Genomic DNA, 20,581 nt, shown 5'->3' on the forward strand with positions numbered 1-20,581 from the left:
GAGTATTGGGGTCTAAGTTACTTCTGCTCCCTACCTCACAACCTGGAGCTGGGCTGGTGTCTCAGCTTTATTTCTTTCCATTACTGACTGAATCCTGAAATTTGTGCAGCAGAGGTGAACACCAAACATAAATTTTTTATCTGGATTTTGAAACCCCCAAGCTGGTGGCATAGATGTCTGGCATAGGTTTGGCTCCTGGCCCATCTCTACTATTTAGGTAAATAAACCTATTGGATAGGGGTCTTTCGGCAAATACCCTAAAACCACAGGGACCAAATCAAGGAAATGGGTGCAAGGATGGGCAGAAGTGACCATTTGCACAGTAAGGCCCAAGAACTGCTCCCACAAATTCAATACATGATTGGAGAGATTCTAGAAATCTGGCCCAGAATGCTTTGCAAAGTCTCTAGAAGTTATCAGCAGTCCTTTAAACCACCATCCCCTTACCACTTGTGTGTGGTGTGGTGCACTGCCTAAAGAACTGGGCTGGTCTAAATATGCTCCATTCAGGGTGTGTCTACACAGCAGTCAGGCGGCACAGTTCCCTGCACATGCTGTCCCAATGGCAGTGGAACCCACAGCATGCATGGTCCTCTTTGCTGGATGTAAAGCCAGAAGGAGTTAATCTTCCTTGTCATATTAACCCCTGTGCATTTCATGGCTGAATTATCTGCCTCAGGACAACTTGTTTTAGGGTCTCTCTATAGGTACACATTGTGACAGGTTCGGTCACAGAGACCCCCTTGGGACTGTCACCTGATGTGCTGAGATTACCTGCCAGCTTGGGACTCCAGAAGCCTGCCTTGTTGAGCCAGATACGCTAGCCTGCTGCAACACAAACCCAGGTCTGGTCCATGTCCCCAAAGCTGCAGACTTTAACCAAAAACTGCTCAACAGATTATTTGCCTCCAGCACCCAGACACTTAGCTCCCAATGGGATCCAAACCCCAAATAAATCCATTTTACTCTGTGTAACACTTATACAGGGTAAACTCATAAATTGTTCACCCTCTATATCACTGATAGAGAGAGATGCACAGCTGTTTGCTCCCCCAGGTATTAATCACTTACTCTGGGTTCAATAATAAACAAAAGTGATTTTATTAAGTATAAAAAGTAGGATTTAAGTAGTTTCAAGTAATAACAGACAGAACAAAGTAAGTCACCAAGCAAAATAAAGCAAAAACACGCAAGTCTAAGCCTACTACATCAAGAAACTGTTTACAGGTAAAATCTCACCCTCAGAGATGTTCCAATAAGCTTCTTTCACAGACTAGACTCCTTCCTAGTCTGATCCCAGTCCTTTCCCCGGTACAGTCCTTGTTAGTTCCAGCAGACATCTTTGGTGGAAAGCAGGGGTGTTCTCATGACTGCAGCCTCCTTTGTTCTTTTCCACCCCCTTTAATAGCTTTGGCACAAGGCAGGAAATCTTTTGTCTCTCTGGGTCCCCACCCCTCCTTCTAAATGGAAAAGTACCAGATTAAGATGGATTCCAGTATCAGGTGACATGACCACATGTCCTGTGAGACCCCAGCCTCCATTCTCCCTGGGCTGGCTTACAGGTATACAGGAAGACTTTCAGGTAAATAAACCATTTACAACCAATTGTTCTAGTCAATGGGAGCCATCAAGATTCTAAACCACCATTAATGGCCTGCACTTTGCACAATTACAATAGGACCTTCATATTTCTAGCTTCAGATACAAGAATGATACATGCATACAAATAGGATGAATACACTCAGTAGATTACAAGCTTTGTAATGAGACTTTTTGCATAAAGTGGGCAGATTGCTTTCAGACACAGCAAGAACAAATTCAAGATTCTTGGTGGCGTTCACAAAGCAGCTGCAAACAGTGGAGCACTGCTTCTGGGCCTGAGAAACAAGCAGTGACTGATAGGATTGCATCGTAATGGAGGCTTGGGTTGATGAGCCGTGGCTGCAGAATGTTCCGATGTGCAAGGCCACGTTCCTGGGTCTGTGTGCCAAGCTTGCCCCTGCCCGCCAGTGCAGGGACACAAGAATGAGAGTCACACTAACAGTGGAGAGTTGCGTGGTGATCACCCTGTGGAAACTTGCAATGCCAGATTGTTACAGGTCGGGGGAAGTCATTTTGGAGTTGGAAAATCAACTGCTGGGGGCAATTGTCATGCAAGTGTGCAGGGCCATTAATCATCTCCTGCTACGCAGGACTGTGACTCTCAGCAATGTGCAGAACGTAGTGGATAGATTTGCTGCAGTGGGTGTTCCTGACCTGTGGTGGACTGAAAGACAGCACGTATAGTCCTATTTTGCCACAGAGTACATCAACAGTCAGGGCTGTTTTTCTGTGGTTTTGCAAGCCCTGGTGCAGCACCAGGGATGCTTCACCGACATCAACGTAGGCTGGTCAGGGAAGGTGCATGACTCTTCACATCTTTAAGAACACAGAACTGTTCAGAAAGCAACAAGCAGGGACTTCCTTTGCTGACCAGCAGCTTACCATTTGCGATATTGAAATGCCAATAGTAATCCTAGGGGACCCCGCCTACCCATTACTCCCCTGGCTCATGAAGCCATACACCAGCCATCTCGATAGCACCAAGGAAAGATTCAGCTACCAGCTCAGCAAGAGCAGTGGTTATCTCAGTGGTGATAGCTGCCTGCTGTGCCCTGGATAATATCTGTGAAGCAAAGGGGGAAAAGTTGCTGTTTTATTGAGAAACGGAAACACTTAAAGAAGTTCTGTGCAAGTTAAAAGCAAAATACACTACAGTCTGAATAAATGTATGGAACAGAGTTTAAAGAAGCAGAAGGAACATTCACATCCATTTTAGCTACACATACAGCAGTCGTAGCTCTCACAGATCAGGGTATGTGAAGCTGTGGTTGTCCTTAATATCCCCCGGTGTGGAGTGGTAGGGGTAGGGCTGCAGCCCTTGATGCCATGTGGAATGTTGGGGGTGGGGGGGTGTAGGGAGGTGCTGTCCTGGAGCTCTCTATGGACCACAAGTGTCTGCAGCATCTGTGTCTGCTGCCGGAGAAGGCCCATTACATCCTGATGCATCTCCCTCTCCTTTTCCTGCTGGGCCTCCTGGGCCTTTTGCCTGTCTGCTCTTTCCTTCTCCCTATTGACTGCAGTATTTATCCTCCAGGCCCTCTGCTCATGGTCTGATGCAGCACTGGCTTGCAGGCCCACTTGAACAAGTCCTCTTCTTTCTCCTCCATATCTGGCTCAAGTGTTCCACGGGTGTGGAGAGGAAACCCTTCCAGGCCGCACCGTCAGCAGCTACAAATAAAACACAGAGGTACCGCAGTCTGTATAGTCCCAATGGAAAGTGAAAGTCCCTTCCTTTACTCCCCTAAAGTTTTACACAAGACTTGCTTATTGACACTTCTGCTGCAGAGTGCTTGTTCATGCAGAGTATGGCCTGCCCAGGGGTGAGGAAACTGAGGGGGAATTTCTCAGTTGCATGAAACTATGAGTATATGCCAATGGCACCGTTTACCACAGGCGGTGGTGATTTTAGCTGATATCTCACTCCTGAGGGTGACAGACACACAGAGAGCACAGCTGCTGGTGGAGTCCTGAAGCCACCTGGCCCTTAAGCTGCTAGCCTGTTTACTGCTGACATTATCGCCGAGTGGCATGGGAAAATGTCCTACTGTGGAGGAAGAAATAAGGCAGCCATCCCCAGAAACCGGGATGAGGAGAGGATTGCAGAGTACCTCCATGAAATTTTCATCGATATCTCTCAGGAGGATTCAAGAGACACCCTGTGTACATAAACCAATTGTTCTGCATCACTTTCCCCCCACCCCAACTCTACAGGGGAATGAAAGGCAGATACAAGCTCTCCCCCTCTCTTTGTGGTACTGCTACTTCTTCTAGTATGAGTAAATGAATGAACAGTCAGCAGCTATGTCCTGCTAAGTTGGCGGTGCCCTCAGTACGTCATTGTAATGGCATATCATTTACACACTTACCTGAGGTTCCTTCCCTTATATCAGGCTTGCCCATTCTCGACTGCTGGGACTGGCTGGACTGCGGTCAAGTCTCAAACAGGTCCTGGCTTGTGGCATAGCTGGAGCCCCCCAGTCGCATGTCTCCATTGTCCTTCTATTCCTCCTTCACCGCCTCTTCGTCCTTGCTGCTCATGCCAGAGGCCTGTGAGTCAGGCTCCTTGGAGGTATCCACAGGGGGGGTGTGCAGGGGTGTGCAGGGGTGTGGGGTCTCTGCCAAGCATGGTATGCATCTCTTTGTAAAAGCGGCAGGTCAGTGGCTCAGCAGCAGAGCAACCTTTGTCCTCCCTGGCCTCCTGGTGTGCCTGCCGTAGTTCCTTTGCTTTCACCTGGCATTGCTGCTGATCCCTGTAGTACCCCTTCTCCTGCATCCCCCATGCAATCTGCTCATAGATGGCCACATTTCTACAGCGGGTCCATAGCTTTGCCTCTTCTTGTGTCGAGGAACAGAAAATTGAACATCATAAAAACAGTTGCCTTGTGGTGTTATAGCTATTCAAGCCATGATTCATTCATGCTTGTGAATGAGTAGAAGGGTTCAGCCTTACACAAGATGCACCTATGTACTCACTCGCACTTTAGAAATACCCGTAGTGTAGCTTGTGTAGAAGTATTTAACCACCGGCGGGCAACAGATAGTACAGGCAGGTTTGACATTCAATCTAGCTGAGAGCAACATATACAGATTACATATGCATAGCTATCAGGCTAGCAAGCATTAGGCCCCCAATTCAGTCATTTTCCTCAGCTGTGCATTAATATTTTGAAAATATTGTAATCACACAAGAGGCAATGAAATGTCATGTAGTAACATTCAGTATCAGGGTGTGCTAGTCTGCATAGAACAACACGGGCAAACTTAATGGCTTGTAGAAATTAGTCTATGTATTTGGGCGATTGAAGAACTAAAGAGCCAGATGGTAAATTGGGATAAATTAATGGGGCTACACAGATTCACACCAGTTGAGGATCTGGATAAAGATGTGTAAGAATGAGAAGTACTGACTGCATATCTGCATTTAGACAAGTAGGAGGTTCTTATTTGATTTTCGAAGGCTGTGGAAGCCTGTCACCAGCCCCATAAATAGCTGCGAGGCAGTGTGTGCAGTGGTTAAGAACAAGGGACTGGGTGTCAGGATTCCTGGCTTCTGGTTCAAGTCATGTTACCCTCTGTCTGCGTAAAGGGTAAAAACAGTACTACACACCTCCCAGGGGTGTTGGGACACGTCATTCATTAATGGCTGTGAAGTCCTTTTGAGTGTTTGGATGAACTGTCCGACTTTATGAAAGGGAGTCTGTTTTGATCCTGATTCAGGAAAGCATTTCACCATGTGCTTAAGTCCCATTGAGCACAAGCTGGCCCCCTGCGGGGAGAAAAGTATCAGCTCTCCAGACTGCCACCAGCTGTCCCCATTTGACCCCTGAAGCAGTTGCTCTTGTCCTTAAACCACTAACTCCTGTCTATGGGACTGCAGGGGTCTCAGGCTAGTGCCTGTGTGTTTTCACAGCCAAAATCTGTATGGACCCTGGCTGACCAACTAGCAGCAGGGACTTTTTGATTGCACATCTGCATCTACAACATAGCCCTGGCATGTATATGGCACATGGTGTCACTCCTGCCACACACTGCTCTGTATTTTCCAAAGATTGGTTAGCTCTAGAGTGGACAGAGAACTATTTGTAGTCGGGGATGGCGGTAAAGGGGAAATAGAGCTATGGACTATACTGAGTAAAAGTATATTGTTTCTTTAAAGAACTAAGAAGACTGAGGGGGGAAATCCCTTAGCAAATGGAATGTCAGGTTTCAAGAATGAAACTTGTTTTTGGTGCCAAGTTTATTTTTCTGCGGGCCTCTCTGGAGCTTTAAAAAGTTTAAAAAAAAAAAAGGCATTAGACCAAAGCGCTCTTGGGTTTGTCAATTACATTACAATTCTCTCACAGAATTTCCAAGAATACTGGATCTATATTCAAATGCTAACTTGTTCTCTCCCTCTCCCCGCCTCCCATGCTGGATCTTCTCTGCTACTAAATATACGCACACCCAAAAAAGGGGTGAGGGGCATTAGCAGAAAAAGCTCAAAAGGTTCAGCTGAGATTTTTTTCAAGCCACCTATGGAATTTGGACATCCACCTCCCATTCCTTCTAGTGAGAATTGGGTATCCAGATTCGGTTGGTTGCTTTGAAATGTTCAGGTCTTTGATCTCAGCTGGGGCCTCTAGGTGCTCCTGCAATACAAATAACAAACAATAATACTGTGATAAGCATCCCAAGGCCTGAATGCTCACCAGATCCCTCCCTCCATAAGACTCCCCCCATTCCATACTGAAAGAAAGAGTTTGCTCCTAATTTTTGCTGTCTGTAAACTTTTGCTGCCAGGAAGGGGAAGAGAGAAGCAAGAAATTCTTGAGCAGATTTCCTTCTAGGTGGGACACGTCGAAGGGCCAAGCCCTGCTCATCTTGCCTGTATCACTACCCTCCACAAGGTCAATGGGCTTGATCCTGATCCCATGCGGTTACTCACAGGAAGTGAGCAGGAATTGGCACTAAAGGAATGTTTCAAGAATGATCACCACGACAGGCTTATGAGGGGTCTCATGCCAAATTTTCAAGAACAAACATGGTGCACAAATGGGAATGTGAAACATCTTTGCCCATGGTTACAGTAGTTTCATGCATTGATGTGAATCCAGTGCATCTTTGGGCCTGGGTACAGCAGTTGCATGCACAGACTGGGTGCACAGTTGGCTTGTTAGGCTCATTTGCACATAACCAGCCCATATGTGCACACGTGATAATTACACATACACAACAGGCATGCATTTTGCGTGCTTATATCTGTTAACAAATCTTGCTCTGCTTTCCCCAAGGTTACTGAACCCTAATTAATCACTAACCGTCACAGACATTCAATCCGAGGCTTGCTCACTTAAATCTTTGCAGCGGTGGGAACAATTTAGTGTAGGCAAAGCTTTCTGGATTCTACTGCCTCCTTGTGTCCCTGGAATTCTGCCTGTAACTATTGTGACTTACATTCCAATACAGCAATATCATTAAGAGCCAGTGCAATTAGCTGAAGGGGCTTGAAACCCTGCCTGGCAGGAATTGTGTGTTTGCCATTATATCAACCACATGTGAATTGGGTTTGTGAGCTTGTTGGGATGTATTGGGGATACAGATCCACTCAGACCTGGACTGTTAGGGCTACCATAACTGGCCCTAATGGGCACCTGGTTTGGGCTGATGGCTTGGTCTAGCTGTTAGGGGAGTGGCTAGAGAATCAGGAGCATGTGGGTTCTATTCTTGGCCCTCCCACTGACGTGCTGTGCAACCTTGGGCAAGTCACTTCCCCTCCCTATGCCTCTGATTCACACTCCCAGCCTTTGTCCATCTTGTATTTAGACTGTAAGCTCTGCAGAGTAGGGACTAGCTCAGACGATGTGTTTTGTACCACACCGAGCACAATGGGGCCCTCATCCTAGTTGGAGCCTGTTGGCACTACCAGGGCTGGTTCCAGGCACCAGCATTCCAAGTACGGCAGTGATTCCGCCGCCGCAGCAATTCGGCAGCAGCCCCTCAGTGGCGCCGGCCGTGGCAGCAGTTCAGTGGCAGCTTCTCCCCTTTGCCATCCGCGGCGGCAGTGTTTTTCACTGCTTGGGGCGGCAAAAACTGTAGAGCCGGCCCTGGGCACTACCATACGCACCACTCCTAGGTGCTATGGTAATACCAATAATAATACTAAACAGGTTCCCGCGAGAGCTAGAGAACTGACTAGGCCATGGATATAGAATCCCCTCTCACCTCTCCAGCTGTCGGTGCAACGAAGGCAGAGCTTGCATTTCTGCTGCAAAGGACTTCAGTTTCAGGGCTGTCAGTCCACGACCTTTCCCCAGAGCTAAATCACTCACAGTCTTTTTGAAGGATTTCAAATACCATAGCAGTGAAGCTGCAGGTCAGTAGCACACAGAAACAGAGACACCCTTTGGCTGTAGAAATGCAGATATGCAGCCAATTCACTAGTTGGTAAGAGGGTTAATGCTCAGGAGCAGGTCTGAAGGACACTGGGCTCCAGTCGTCAAAGGCTGACGCAGCTAGAACTGTATTCACCTCAGTGGAATTATTCTTGCTTATGTCACAATTGGACCTAATGGCTTTTCCCAGCCTGTAGTAAGGCCGCCAGGCAGCCGTGAACACTGAAAGGAGGAGTAAGGCAGAAGGAAGGGGAGGTGGGTAGGGTTGGGAATGGAATGGAAAGGCAATTACTGCTGCCTTGAGTCCAGAGCGCCCCTAGGTACACAGTGTTGCAGAGGCCTGGTTTTCCCATTAGAGAAAGAGCTCCTGAAGATATGCCTACCTCTCCCAGAAGGGCTTTATCACAACTGATTCAGCAGGCTGTTTAAAATGTGATCCATGGTCACAGGGTTAGGGGGAAGCAGTGGAGCCTTCTTAATGGTCCCCTTCCCACTCCTCCCATTTCTCATACCTTCTCCCCACTTCCACGACAGCCTCTGTCTTCTCTCTGATGTGTCCTTGACCCTCACTGCTTCCTTTGCAGCTTCTCCCTTCCTTTGTGACACCATCTCATGTACTCCCTGTTCCTTCACTGACATCTTTGCTCACGTTCTGTGCTCTGTTCCCAGTGCTGATGGTTCCCATATCACAACCCATCCTCCCTCTTCAGCCCTGCTGAGGAACCAAATGGCAGCACAGCTGTTCTCCAACACACCCAAGACACACTTCTATCGTGCATTACAGATGGGACCTGACCATGTTCAAAACTGCCCTGAAACAGCCCATTCCAGTTGTGATGGGATACATCACTGTTCCCAGGTTGACTTTTGTAGTATAGCAGAAGTTCAGATTGCAATCACCTCAGAATAGAGACCAGATCTGTATGGCACCAAACACAATCATTCCTCAGTAACTGATAACAATAACAATAGTAATCGTAGTAACAATACGTAGAAACAATACGTAGAAACAATAGTAATCTAATAGTAGATAGTAATCTAGATCTGAGATTACTCAACTAGCACTCACCTGGTGCATTCGCTGGTTGATAATTGTTGTCCATCTTAACCAGATACCATGGTGACAGATCAGAGAGAGAAGAGAGAATGTTATCCCTGACAGCTCTATGTACATTTCATGATGTACATTCTTTTACCCACTTCAGGAGAGCTTACACAATTTTAATTTTAAAAGCTGCTCATAGCTTAATGAGCTTCCTAAAGACAAAGAATGGTTGTAGATCAAAAAAGTGGAAATCATATAGCTTAGTAGTTCAGGTGGCATCTTGCTGTGACTTGCAGGAGAAATGATAACTGGCTTCTTTTGTTTACTGCTTAGCTCAGTGACCAGAGCCGATAAACCAAAAACTAATTCTACCCCCTAATGCGCTACTTCTCAAATTAACATTCACCTGGCATTGCCTTGATCTTCAAAGCAGGAAAGTATATCAAAAGAAATAAAAATGTGACACTAATTATTGCTGGATGCAATCCAATGAGTAAAGGTGGAGTGATTGATATTTGAATTGAAGGTAAAGGACATAAACAAACCAGACATATCAAGGTCTATGAAAAAATCCTTCAGTATATAATGGGTAGAGACTAAACCCATCAAGCAATGAGGAATTACCATTTAAAACATCCCAAACACATTCAGAAATGTTGGGTCTAACCAAAGAAATCACAACAAGAAACATTAAAACAGTCTTACCTGAAATTATTCACTGATTTACAATGCCATTTATTTGCTCTTTGAGAAAGCACTTTTACTAAATAAATAACAATACTGAAATAGTAAAATTCTGGATTTCATTCCATTTCCTCTTGGAATATCTGACTTCAACTTTTGAGCCTGAATTTGGAACCTACTGCTCCCGTAATTCTTTGAGCTTTTTTCCTGTGCTTCCACTATGCCTCTCTGAATGTGTCTCCTCATCCCAGCATTCTTCCAAACTTTTTGTTGTACACCAGTCCTCTGCATGGATGCCTTTCTCCTAATCTTCCCTGGTCTCATTCAGTGCTCTCACAGCCTTCTCTGTGCCCCTTCAGCCCTTTGGTCTTCCTCTGACTCTTTTTTGCACCTCTTCCATCCTTTGTGGACATTCCCATTGCTATCATGTACTGCTCTTTTGCTTAGATTCCCCAGCTATGATTTACTGCAGTTCTTTATGCAGTAGGGGACTAGGATCCAGAATGCCTAGGTTCCATTCTGCTCTCTACAGCTGACTTACTTGGGAAGCTCACAGTCTTTCTAAAAGTTATGTCCTAGTTCATCCCACAAGCTATTGGGCTTACATTTCATTTATATAGAAGAGAAGAGAAGAATAGTTCATCCACTACAGGTATTACTAGGTGAAAGTCTAGAGGTCTGTATCGTAGAGGAGGTCAAACTAAGGTCTGGTCCACACTACAAAGTTAGGTCGACATAAATCACCTTGCATCAACCTATTTGTGCATATCACAACAGAAAGCAAGATCTGTCTCTGGCTGACATAGGCACCCAGGTACAGTGACACAGTAATACCACCACCACCCCGAATGAAGTGGCACCATGGTCAACCAACTGAAGTCAACATGGTGTGACTGTAAACACTGCATGACCTGGGTTGACCCTAACAGTCCTCCAGACATTGTCCCACAATGGAACTGCGACTACTCTGATCACAGTTGTAAACTCCACTGCCTCGGGGGCTCATCCCTTTTTAAGCTCCTCCCCTCCCCCAGCATGTTTTAGAAATGCCTTTTCCTGATTGCTCAGCGTGGCAAGCATTCTTACCAACTCAACCTTGTTGTGCTCAACTGCCCAACCAACCATGCCAGCTCCATTCACTAGACACACTTCTGCCTGGAGTAAACAGGAGATATTGGATTTCCTGGGCCTGTGGGAAGAAGAGGCAGTGCAGCTGTAGAAATGTGGACATCTACAAACAGATTGCTCAGGGGATGCTGGCAAAGGGGTACAACAGGGATCTGTACCAGTGGCGTGTAAAAGCAGAGGAACTTCACCAGGCATACCACAAGGACAGGCAGGTCAACACTGGATGTGCTGGTGCCCAGTGGACCTGCTGCTTTAATCACAAACTGCATGCCGTTTTTGACAAAGATCCCACTAACACCCCACAGACCACCCTGAATACCCTGGAGAAGCCCAAGACAGAGATCCCTGCCATGAACAGCAAGGGGCCGGGGAGCAGGGAGACGCAGCAGCAGGCTCCAGCCATATCATGAGCTAGGACCTGTTCAAGACTCTGCCTCAGTCTAGTCAGTCCTACCAGATGAGCACGTATGAGCCTGATGAAGAAGAAAGGAACTTGGGTAACTGTGTGCACGCATTTTTCCTTACCATGTGTAAATTTAAAGAGGGCACCCAGCCCATCGCCAAGTTAACAAAACACGGGTATTGACTGTTCATTGTTTTACTCACACAAGGAGAAGTAGCAGTACAACAAACAGAAACATGAAACAGAAACAGAGTTGGCATCTGCTTTTCATTTCCCTGTTGGATTAGGCAGGGTGGTTGGGGGAAGGAGGCATGCAGAGCACTTCTTTTATGTACATAAGGAAGTCCCTTTTATCCTCTTGAGAGATGTTGATTGAAACTTCCATGGAGGTTCTCTGCAATCCTCTCCCATAGGGATGGCTGCCTTTAAAGACACTGTCCCATACCACTCTGCAATGAGTTTGCCAGACACCATTGCAATAAACAGGCTAGTGGCAGCTGAGGCTTGGAGGCTTCAGGATGCCAGTAGTAGCTGTGGTCTCTGTGCCTTTGTTGCCCTCAGGAGTTAGATATTAGCTCAAATCACCACTGGCTGTGGAAAACAGTGCCAGTATTCAGTGCCATTGCCCTGTGCTCACACCCATGGAATAGGGACTGAAATTTTATTGCTTCATGAAACAGAAAATCCTTCCCGTGCACTTAACTCTAGCAGGCCATACTCACCTGGCTGGGAGCTGGAGACCGGTGCTGTGGAGAGGCCCTCCAAAGCTAAAGTTTCAGTAATCATTTCTTATTAAATATGTTTATGGGAATAAGAGAAGGGAGGTGTGAAACTTATTTTCCCCTTTACATTGTGACTGTAAATCCAGTGGTACATCTCTGTGTTTTTATCAGCAGCTTCTGGCATGGTGGCCCTGAGGAGTGCCCCCACCACCTCTGCAGAATGCTTAACCCTGATGAGGCGGAGAAAAAGGAGTACTAGGGAGGACACGTTCAGTGAGATCCTGCAACCTAGTGCATCAGACCATGAACAAAGGGGTCGGGGGGCCAGTATGACCAACAACATGGAGAAAGAAAGGGCAGCCAGCAGAAAGGTCCAGGAGTCCCAGCAGGACAAGGAGAGGGAAATGGGTCTTCTCAGGCAGCAAACCCAAATGCTGCAGACCCTGGTGACCTACAGATCCAAAAATCCCAGAATTCCTTTCCCTTTTCAGGCCTCAGACAGCTTCATGGTCACTGGTCCCTTTGCCCTCACCCCCCCGGCCCCCCAAAATACCACATGGCATCACGGCCCACATCTTTATCCCTGGTACTTTGTGCTGGGGAACAGCAAGGAAAACCACAGCTTCCACAGTGAGATCACCACTTGCTTCTCAAGTGTCAGCTGGTGTCTGTGTAGCTGCTGCATTTGTGCACTGAAATGGACAGAAATGCTTGTTGCCTTTCCACTTCTAAAGTTCCACTCCATTAATTTATGTCAAAAGTTTGCATTACATCACCTGTGGTTTTTTGCACATTGCTTTTTTTTTCACACAATAAAGTTCTATTTTGAGAGAATAAAATTGTCTTTACTAGTTCACCACATGTATTGCAGAATGCACAGTGGTACTCAAAGCAAAGAGTACGTGGACATGTACAACAAGTACCACATAACTCATAACTCCAAGAAAACACCCAGTCATGTCATATTTATAAATGTACAGCAAGCACTACACAATTCTTAGCAGCACCCAACGCACCAGGCCCAGCGAACATTCCAGCACAGAGCACTACCGTGACTGACTGTTAAGTGCTCCCTCAACTGCGTAGCTCCACGCTGGGCTCTTGTAGTGGCCATTGTGTCTGGCTGTTTAAAGCCAGCAGACAGCTGCTCCACCTCTGCAGAAGCTTTGCACCCTTTGCTTCACAAATATTATCCAGGGCACAACAGGCAGCTAACTATTGGGATACTTTTCTCACAGATCCAATCTAGTGAATAAACACTGCCACTGTCCCTTCAATCTACCACAAGTACATTCAACAGTTGTTCTGCAATTGCTTAGTCAGAGATTAAATCTTGCCTTGGTGCTGTGAGGTGGCTGATATGCAGCTTCATGAGCCAGAGGGGCGAGGTCCCCCAGAATTACTATTGGCATTTCAATATTGCCAATGGTAATCCACTGGTTGGGAAAGGATCTCCCTGCTTGCAGCTTTCTGAACAGTTCTGTATTCTTAAAGATGCAAGCACCGTGCATCTTCCTTGACCAGCCCAGTCCACAATGATATTGGTGAAGTGTCTCCAGTGATCCACCAATGCTTGCATAGCCACTGAACAGGAGCCTTCTCTGTTCATGTACTCAGTGGCAAGGTTATCCGTGCCAAAATAGGAACATGTGAGCCATCTATCACCTGCTGCCATTCAGGAACCCCACTGCAGTAAATCAATCCACTCTGTCCTGCACATTGCTGAGAGTCACAGTCCTGGGTAGCAGGAGATCGTTATTGGCCCAAAACTCTTGCATGACAATGGCCTCTACAGTGGATTTTCTGACTCCAAAGTGAGTTCTCGCTGATCGGAAGCAATCCAGAGTTTCGGGCGTCCACAGTAATCGCCGCTCGCTTCTCCTCTGTCAGTGCAGCTCTTATTTTGGTGTCCCTATGCTGGAGGGCTGGGACAAGCTTGGCGCACAGATCCGGGAATGTGGCGAAAGTTCTGTGGCCGCTGCTAGTCATTGCAAACCTGCATTACGATGCAATCCCACCAGTCAGTGCTCATTCCTCAGGCCTAGAAGCAGCGCTCACCATCTGCAGCTACTCTGTGAATGCCACAAACCACCTTGACTTGATTTTTTTGTGTCCCTTAGCAAATTGTCCTTGAAGACGTTGCCACCTCCCCCATCGGTGTGGTATTTCGTGCAGGGCTACAAATACAGGAGAATTATGCATTCTGTATTTGCAGCATTAATGAGAACAGTGCAGAGCTCTGTGGGCTCCATGCTTCTGTCAGAGATGGCGAACACTGAGAAGTGCTGTGTGGTTTTGTGGGATTTTAAAAAAAGGCACCGAAATTATGGGACATAGATGGCATGATGGGATGGAGAAAGTTGCAGGCTGGGAATTTGACCCCTAGCGCTCAGTGATCCCCATAAGAGTCATCTCTACCTCACAACACATTGAGAAAAGTTCCCAAAAGGCATCACACTGGATGGCAGCACATGCCACGTGGGGCTACCTATCCGTGGTGCACACCGCACTTTCTGCACACTGAAGTAACTTGCATCAGCTAAAATCTGTAGTTCAGCCATGGCCTTAGTAGTGGTCCCTTCTGGCCTTAAAATCTGTCAAGTAGTGCCAAGTCAGAGCTGACACTGAAGACATTATCTTCTCGCCAACTGAGGGTTCATTTTTTGATAATTCAGTGTGCCAATATTTTTGATCAAAATGTTTCTGTGAAATTTTCCTCCACTTGTCACTGCCTTGTTCACCAAAACAAAAAATTAGTTGTGTATGGGTTGGGGTAGTTTGTTTCTTTTCTATTCCTTGTTTCTTTTCTGTTGTTCATGGTTTGATTGTATTCCTGATTACCTCTGACTGGCACTCAGTTCACACACCTATTTACATTCACTTCTAAGCTGTTTCCTATTGGTAGTTTGTCTCTAGTGACTCATGCATTTCCATTTCTCTAACAATAAAGTGATATTTAACAACAGTAGAAAGAAATACTTAGAAAGGGGACGTTTCCTACCTATGTTGCCAGTAATACCTTAGTTACTGATAGTGGTGGAATTGTAAAAATCCAATATACTTTTCACCATTTGTTCTGTTGATTTGTTCCATTTCACGTAGTTGCCTGGGTTACAAAATTTACAGGGGAGATTTTTTTTTTAGCCAATTTAAAAAAAATGTTTTGCATTACATTGTTTTGCAAAAAGTCATGAAAACTTTTAAAAATTACAAAAGGATGTTTTAACACTTAAAAAAAAAATCCCAAAGAAATTTACATTTTTGAGCCAAAATTACCTGGCAGTGTCTCTTTTACCTGTTTATTTTCAAGGCATATGTAATCTACGTCTGTTCCAAAACCACAGCTGAAGTGTACTGCATCAGCCCAACTCATGCAATGCCTCCAAGCATTGCAGAACAGATCCACTTTTCACTCCTTGAATAACAGCCAGGTGCAGTGTGTGCGATTGAAAATGGGTGCTTCTGCGACAGCAGCAAGAGTTTGGGTTGCACCGTGTTCCATTTTAGCTCTTGTCCATGCAGGTGGATGTGTTCAAAAGCTTGGGGCATCCTGATTGCTCTGGTATTTGCACTGCTTACAGTTGAAAATGTGATTGTTTCTTTCTCTAATGCTCCTGATGGTAGTTCTTGATGCTTTCATATTGACACTGGTTTAACAGTGTCATTGTCAGCAAGGCTAACATTTCTAACAAGTCAAATTGGCGGGGGAGGTGGGTGAGGGAAGGAGGGAGTTCTTTGTCATGTTTTCAACTCATTGTGTTGAAGTCCTGCCATGGGATTTTATAATTCATTGTATACTGTGGTATATTAAGCCAATGCAGCTTTTGACTTTATGTTGTTTTTAAAGCAGGGCAGCAGAAAAGTAAGCATAAAGGATCACCTTGCTGCACAATGAATAAAAAATAGTCATCAATATGTATGTTTTAAATGCACATCCATATTTTGCCAGTAGCCCAAGAAACAAGATATCCTCTCACCCAGTTAGCAAGCAGCAGAATTAATTCATCACCAAGAGAAAGTGGATCTCAGATAGTCTGTCAACTCTAGAGCATCCCACAAATAAGTTAAAAGAAAATGTCATCAGATCTTGAAAGCAGGGAAACCAAAAAAAAGTGAATGTAATCTATTTTAATGCCTGTATACAACTGCTATGGGTGGACAGCTCAGATACACAATCTTAAGATTGTAATGAGCATAGAGTAATCCAGCACTCTACCACTTCCTAGTCTCTTCACAATCAGTGATTCAGGAACAGACTTTTTTTTCCCCATGCCATTTTCTTCTTCTCATTGCACTCTGTCCCAAGAATGGGTTTCTAAAGGCTGGTGTGCTCTCTGGAAGTGGGTGCGGACCTGACCTGATGACCTCAAAGTTGTGCAATTTGATTTTCACAGGCAAGTTAGCTGTCTCCCCAGGCTATGATGATGAGTTCGAATAGCTGATCAAGCAAAATATGGAATATTTTGGAATTCTAAGATCTCTTTTAAAAATCTTGAGAAAGTTTTATCAGCTTTCAAATCAGTCAGGCCAGTTTTCCATAGGTTTTAGTCCTTCAAAATGTGGCATATATGGTATAATTGTGCCAGTGTAATGCCAACAGACCTCGGCTGTCGGCGGGTGGGATCAAACCTGAGACCTCTGGAGCTAAATGCATGAGCCTCTACTGCATGAGTTAAAAGCCACATGGCCCTTAGCTAAGGCTGTAGCAGATTCATTCATCTCTAAGTGGTTTCAGTGCCACTAGAGGGGACAGAGCACTACACCCAGGAGGTGTGTGGCATACACGTGCAAGTGAGTATTATTAGCCATATGCACATGCAGTTACCAAATGAACACAATTATGTTATCTGTACATTAAATGGGGTGCACTACTACACACGCAGTTTGCGTACACAATTGCATCCCCAAACTGGATGGAAATCTGGCTCTCATCTACAGGTGGACTTTAATGGGTACCTTGTGGATGGCTAACACAAAGCTACTCCTCTGAATTATCTCACAATCCTCCAGATAGTTTAGCTATCTGATACAAGTGCCTTGAATAGGTAGAGATGAGCAAACTGGTTTGGAGTATCTGTGTTCAACCTTCTTTGTATACAAGACACATTTAAAAACAGTTTGCAGAGTGAACACTTTTAAGATCATATTTTCTTATGTTGCATTTATGGGAGCCGTACTTGTATAACTAAGGGCAGAATTAGCCTGAGATATGTCAGTGAAAATATCCTGTATATTATTAACAATGATGATAAATATTGGAGCATATCTTTTGAGATGAACTAACTAGTTTTTCTTTTATTTGCAGATTTTGGCCATCATTTCCATCATGTTCATTGTATTATCTACAATAGCCTTGTCACTTAATACGCTTCCTGAACTACAAGGCACGGATGAATTTGGACAAACCACAGATAACCCTCAGCTTGCCCACGTGGAGGCAGTGTGCATTGCATGGTTTACAATGGAATACCTCTTGCGGTTCCTATCCTCGCCTAAGAAATGGAAGTTTTTCAAAGGCCCCCTGAACGCTATTGATTTGCTAGCTATCTTGCCCTATTATGTCACTATCTTCCTCACAGAATCAAACAAAAGTGTACTTCAGTTCCAAAATGTACGCAGGGTGGTTCAGATATTTCGTATCATGAGGATACTCCGAATTCTAAAGCTTGCCAGGCACTCAACTGGTTTACAGTCCTTGGGTTTTACACTAAGGAGGAGCTATAATGAGCTTGGATTACTCATCTTGTTTTTGGCCATGGGCATTATGATCTTTTCCAGCTTAGTTTTTTTTGCAGAAAAAGATGAGGATGATACAAAATTCAAGAGCATCCCAGCTTCCTTCTGGTGGGCAACTATCACTATGACAACAGTAGGCTATGGAGACATCTACCCCAAAACTCTCTTAGGTAAAATAGTTGGAGGGTTGTGCTGCATTGCTGGAGTGCTGGTGATTGCTCTTCCCATCCCAATCATAGTAAATAACTTCTCTGAGTTCTACAAAGAGCAGAAGAGGCAGGAGAAAGCCATCAAGCGCAGAGAAGCACTTGAAAGAGCAAAAAGAAATGGCAGCATTGTCTCCATGAATATGAAGGATGCTTTTGCCCGTAGTGTAGAACTGATGGATATTGTGGTTGAAAAAAATGGAGAAAGCACGGGCAAAAAGGATAAAGTTCAGGACAATCATTTGTCCCCCAGCAAGTGGAAATGGACCAAGAGAACACTCTCTGAAACTAGCTCCAGTAAATCTTTTGAAACTAGGGAACAAGGATCTCCAGAAAAGGCCCGGTCCTCTTCCAGTCCTCAGCACCTGAATGTCCAACAGTTGGAGGACATGTACAACAAAATGGCAAAGACTCAGTCACAGCCAAACCTCAACACTAAAAACACAGGTCACCCTGGAAAGCAAAAGGAAGAGCTAGAAATGGAGCCCATTCCTGGCCCTACGGTCCCTTTATTGACCACCCGTGCTGACGGGATCATTGACATGAGGAGCATGTCAAGCATTGACAGTTTTATAAGTTGTGCTACAGATTTCCCTGACTCTGGGAAATTCTCCCACAGTCCACTTGCTACACTTCCCTGCAAAGGAGGTGTTAATCCAATTCAGGAGCAAATCAGGGCAGAGAGAAGTGGAACCAGGTTCATGGAGATAAACCCAAAGCCGGAAGGCAGCCATCGCTCTACATTTTTCATAGAGAGTCCCAACAGTTCCGTAAAAGGCAGTAACCCTTTAAAATTAAGATCTCTGAAAGTCAACTTTATGGAAGATGGCAACAGCACATTAGTACCAGCATCAAATGTACTCAGAATATATCCAGATGCTCTCAAGGACAGGGGAGCTGCTGCCGCTGCAGACAGTTCCTTACTCTCTGATCGATCTTTAGTCAGTCCAGAAACCTCTGTCTACACAACAGCGAGTGCTAGAACACCCCCAACATCGCCAGAGAAGCAGATAGCAATAGCCTTCAACTTTCATGATGCCAGCATACATAAATATATAGATGCTGACACTGATGATGAAGGTCAGTTGCTTTACGACTCAACCCCTCCAGGAAATGTAAGTCCCAAGTACAATATTACAAACAGTGCTTATCTAAAGCAAAAAGATAACATTTATAGAATGGAGAAGAACCATCTAGAGAGTGCTGCTTTACCCACCTCATCGAAGTTTATAGGGCAAAACTGCATTTACTCCATGGAAGGTATCACTGGAAAAACCCAGGGCAATCAGGAGACTGTCAGACTAGAAAATCACATTTCACCTGAGGTCCATATATTGCCAGGTGGTGGAGGACATGCTAACACCCACGATCAAAGCATCTGACATGTGCTCCAAAAAGTTGTTGAACGTTAAAAGGAATGTCTTTACAGTCAACACAACGAAAGAGAGCTTCTGCATGGCATGAACTTTGACTGAAGCAAGCCACTTGTTTCTAAAAGTCTGAGGGGAGGCCTGGTGTGGGTTTATGAAAACATCCTTCTCTGGAACAACTATAGGGATGTTGCCCAATTCATCCTACAAACATCAATGAAAATAAAGATTGTAAGTCTTGCTCACGCTTTGATCTCCTTTCATGTCCTTCATTGAAGTCAGCATGACCAAATATATATGTCCACTCCCCTTGTACGATGGATCTCCTTTTGGAAGTGTTAACATCTGATTTGTGTTACTTCCATAGAAGAGACCAAAGGCAGCCAGATTTGAACTCCGGAACAAATTACTGGGGTTGGTATAAAGTTATTAGAAACACAATACTTGCTGCTTCAGGGCAGCTGTTCCAGATAGCCCCCATCTGCATCTTTCTTTCTGATGGATACAGTGTCTAAAGGTAACAGGGAACACTTGGGTAAATCTAAGCTTATGTCTATTTAAAATAACAGTGGTCGAGAGAAATAAATTATTAATATGCCCTGTGTGTGTTTAATTCTTCCAGATACTGTAGGACCTGATGTTTTATTTTGAAATCTAATCAGGGTGAGTTGCACCACTTGTATCTAATTTAAAACGCCCCCTAGAAAGTAGTGAAACTTGCACTTGCCCACTGCTAAAACCAATACCTAATCTGGGGCTAGAGAGGGGCTTCTAAGCCACAGCCCACACTGGGGGAGTGTGAAGCGACCGTGCAGAAGTAAGACTCTCCAGGGGCGCTTTGGCTGACTCAGCCAGAATTTTTCCAGGGCTCTGCAGGAGAATGCACCTGAGTGAGAGCTCAACACATTTACAGGGTGTAACATGCTCCCTCTTACTAGGAGTCCGGTACCCCATACTGCCTGTTCTGTGCAGAAGGCAGGGGCCCAGGAGCTGCCCTGTTTGGAGAGTCCAGGCATTCTAGGCTTGTGACTCCTTGTGTTGCAGCTGGCCCCTACACCAGAGTGTAAAGAGTGGCAGTGATGGCTCCTTGTACCCCTCCCACTCTGACTTCCATAGTCACTTAGGGGTCAGCTTCAATCTAGCTCATAAAGTAGGAGGAGAGGAACGAGTCAGTCTGAAGCATTTTGCACTCAGTCGATGTTGAATGGCTAGATATGCAAGTGTTAACTAAATATGCAAAAACAGGACTTATTTAATTATACACAACAGGCCTGATTGTGCTGTCACTTCCAATGGTGAAATCAGGGGTGACTC

General features: G+C 45.2%; 1 protein-coding gene and 1 long non-coding RNA gene across 2 annotated transcripts in view; one reads left to right on the forward strand and one right to left on the reverse strand.

The window, feature by feature from the left end:
- The window catches only part of KCNB1 (potassium voltage-gated channel subfamily B member 1), a 189,589-nt gene extending 169,791 nt beyond the window's left edge, over positions 1-19,798 (forward strand). Inside the window, exon 3 of the mRNA XM_084645846.1 lies at positions 17,261-19,798. Within this exon, the coding sequence (XP_084501972.1) occupies positions 17,261-19,279 (2,019 nt within the window). The 3' untranslated portion in view covers positions 19,280-19,798. The remainder of the gene's footprint in view (positions 1-17,260) is intronic.
- LOC311529684 overlaps positions 2,466-20,581 on the reverse strand; it is a 62,290-nt gene continuing 44,174 nt past the window's right edge. Inside the window, exon 4 of the long non-coding RNA XR_014713858.1 lies at positions 2,466-3,270. This is a non-coding gene — a long non-coding RNA (uncharacterized lncRNA). The remainder of the gene's footprint in view (positions 3,271-20,581) is intronic.

Source organism: Lepidochelys olivacea, assembly GCF_965140295.1.
Source record: "Lepidochelys olivacea isolate rLepOli2 genome assembly, chromosome: 13".
Classification (NCBI taxonomy): Eukaryota; Metazoa; Chordata; order Testudines; family Cheloniidae; genus Lepidochelys; species Lepidochelys olivacea.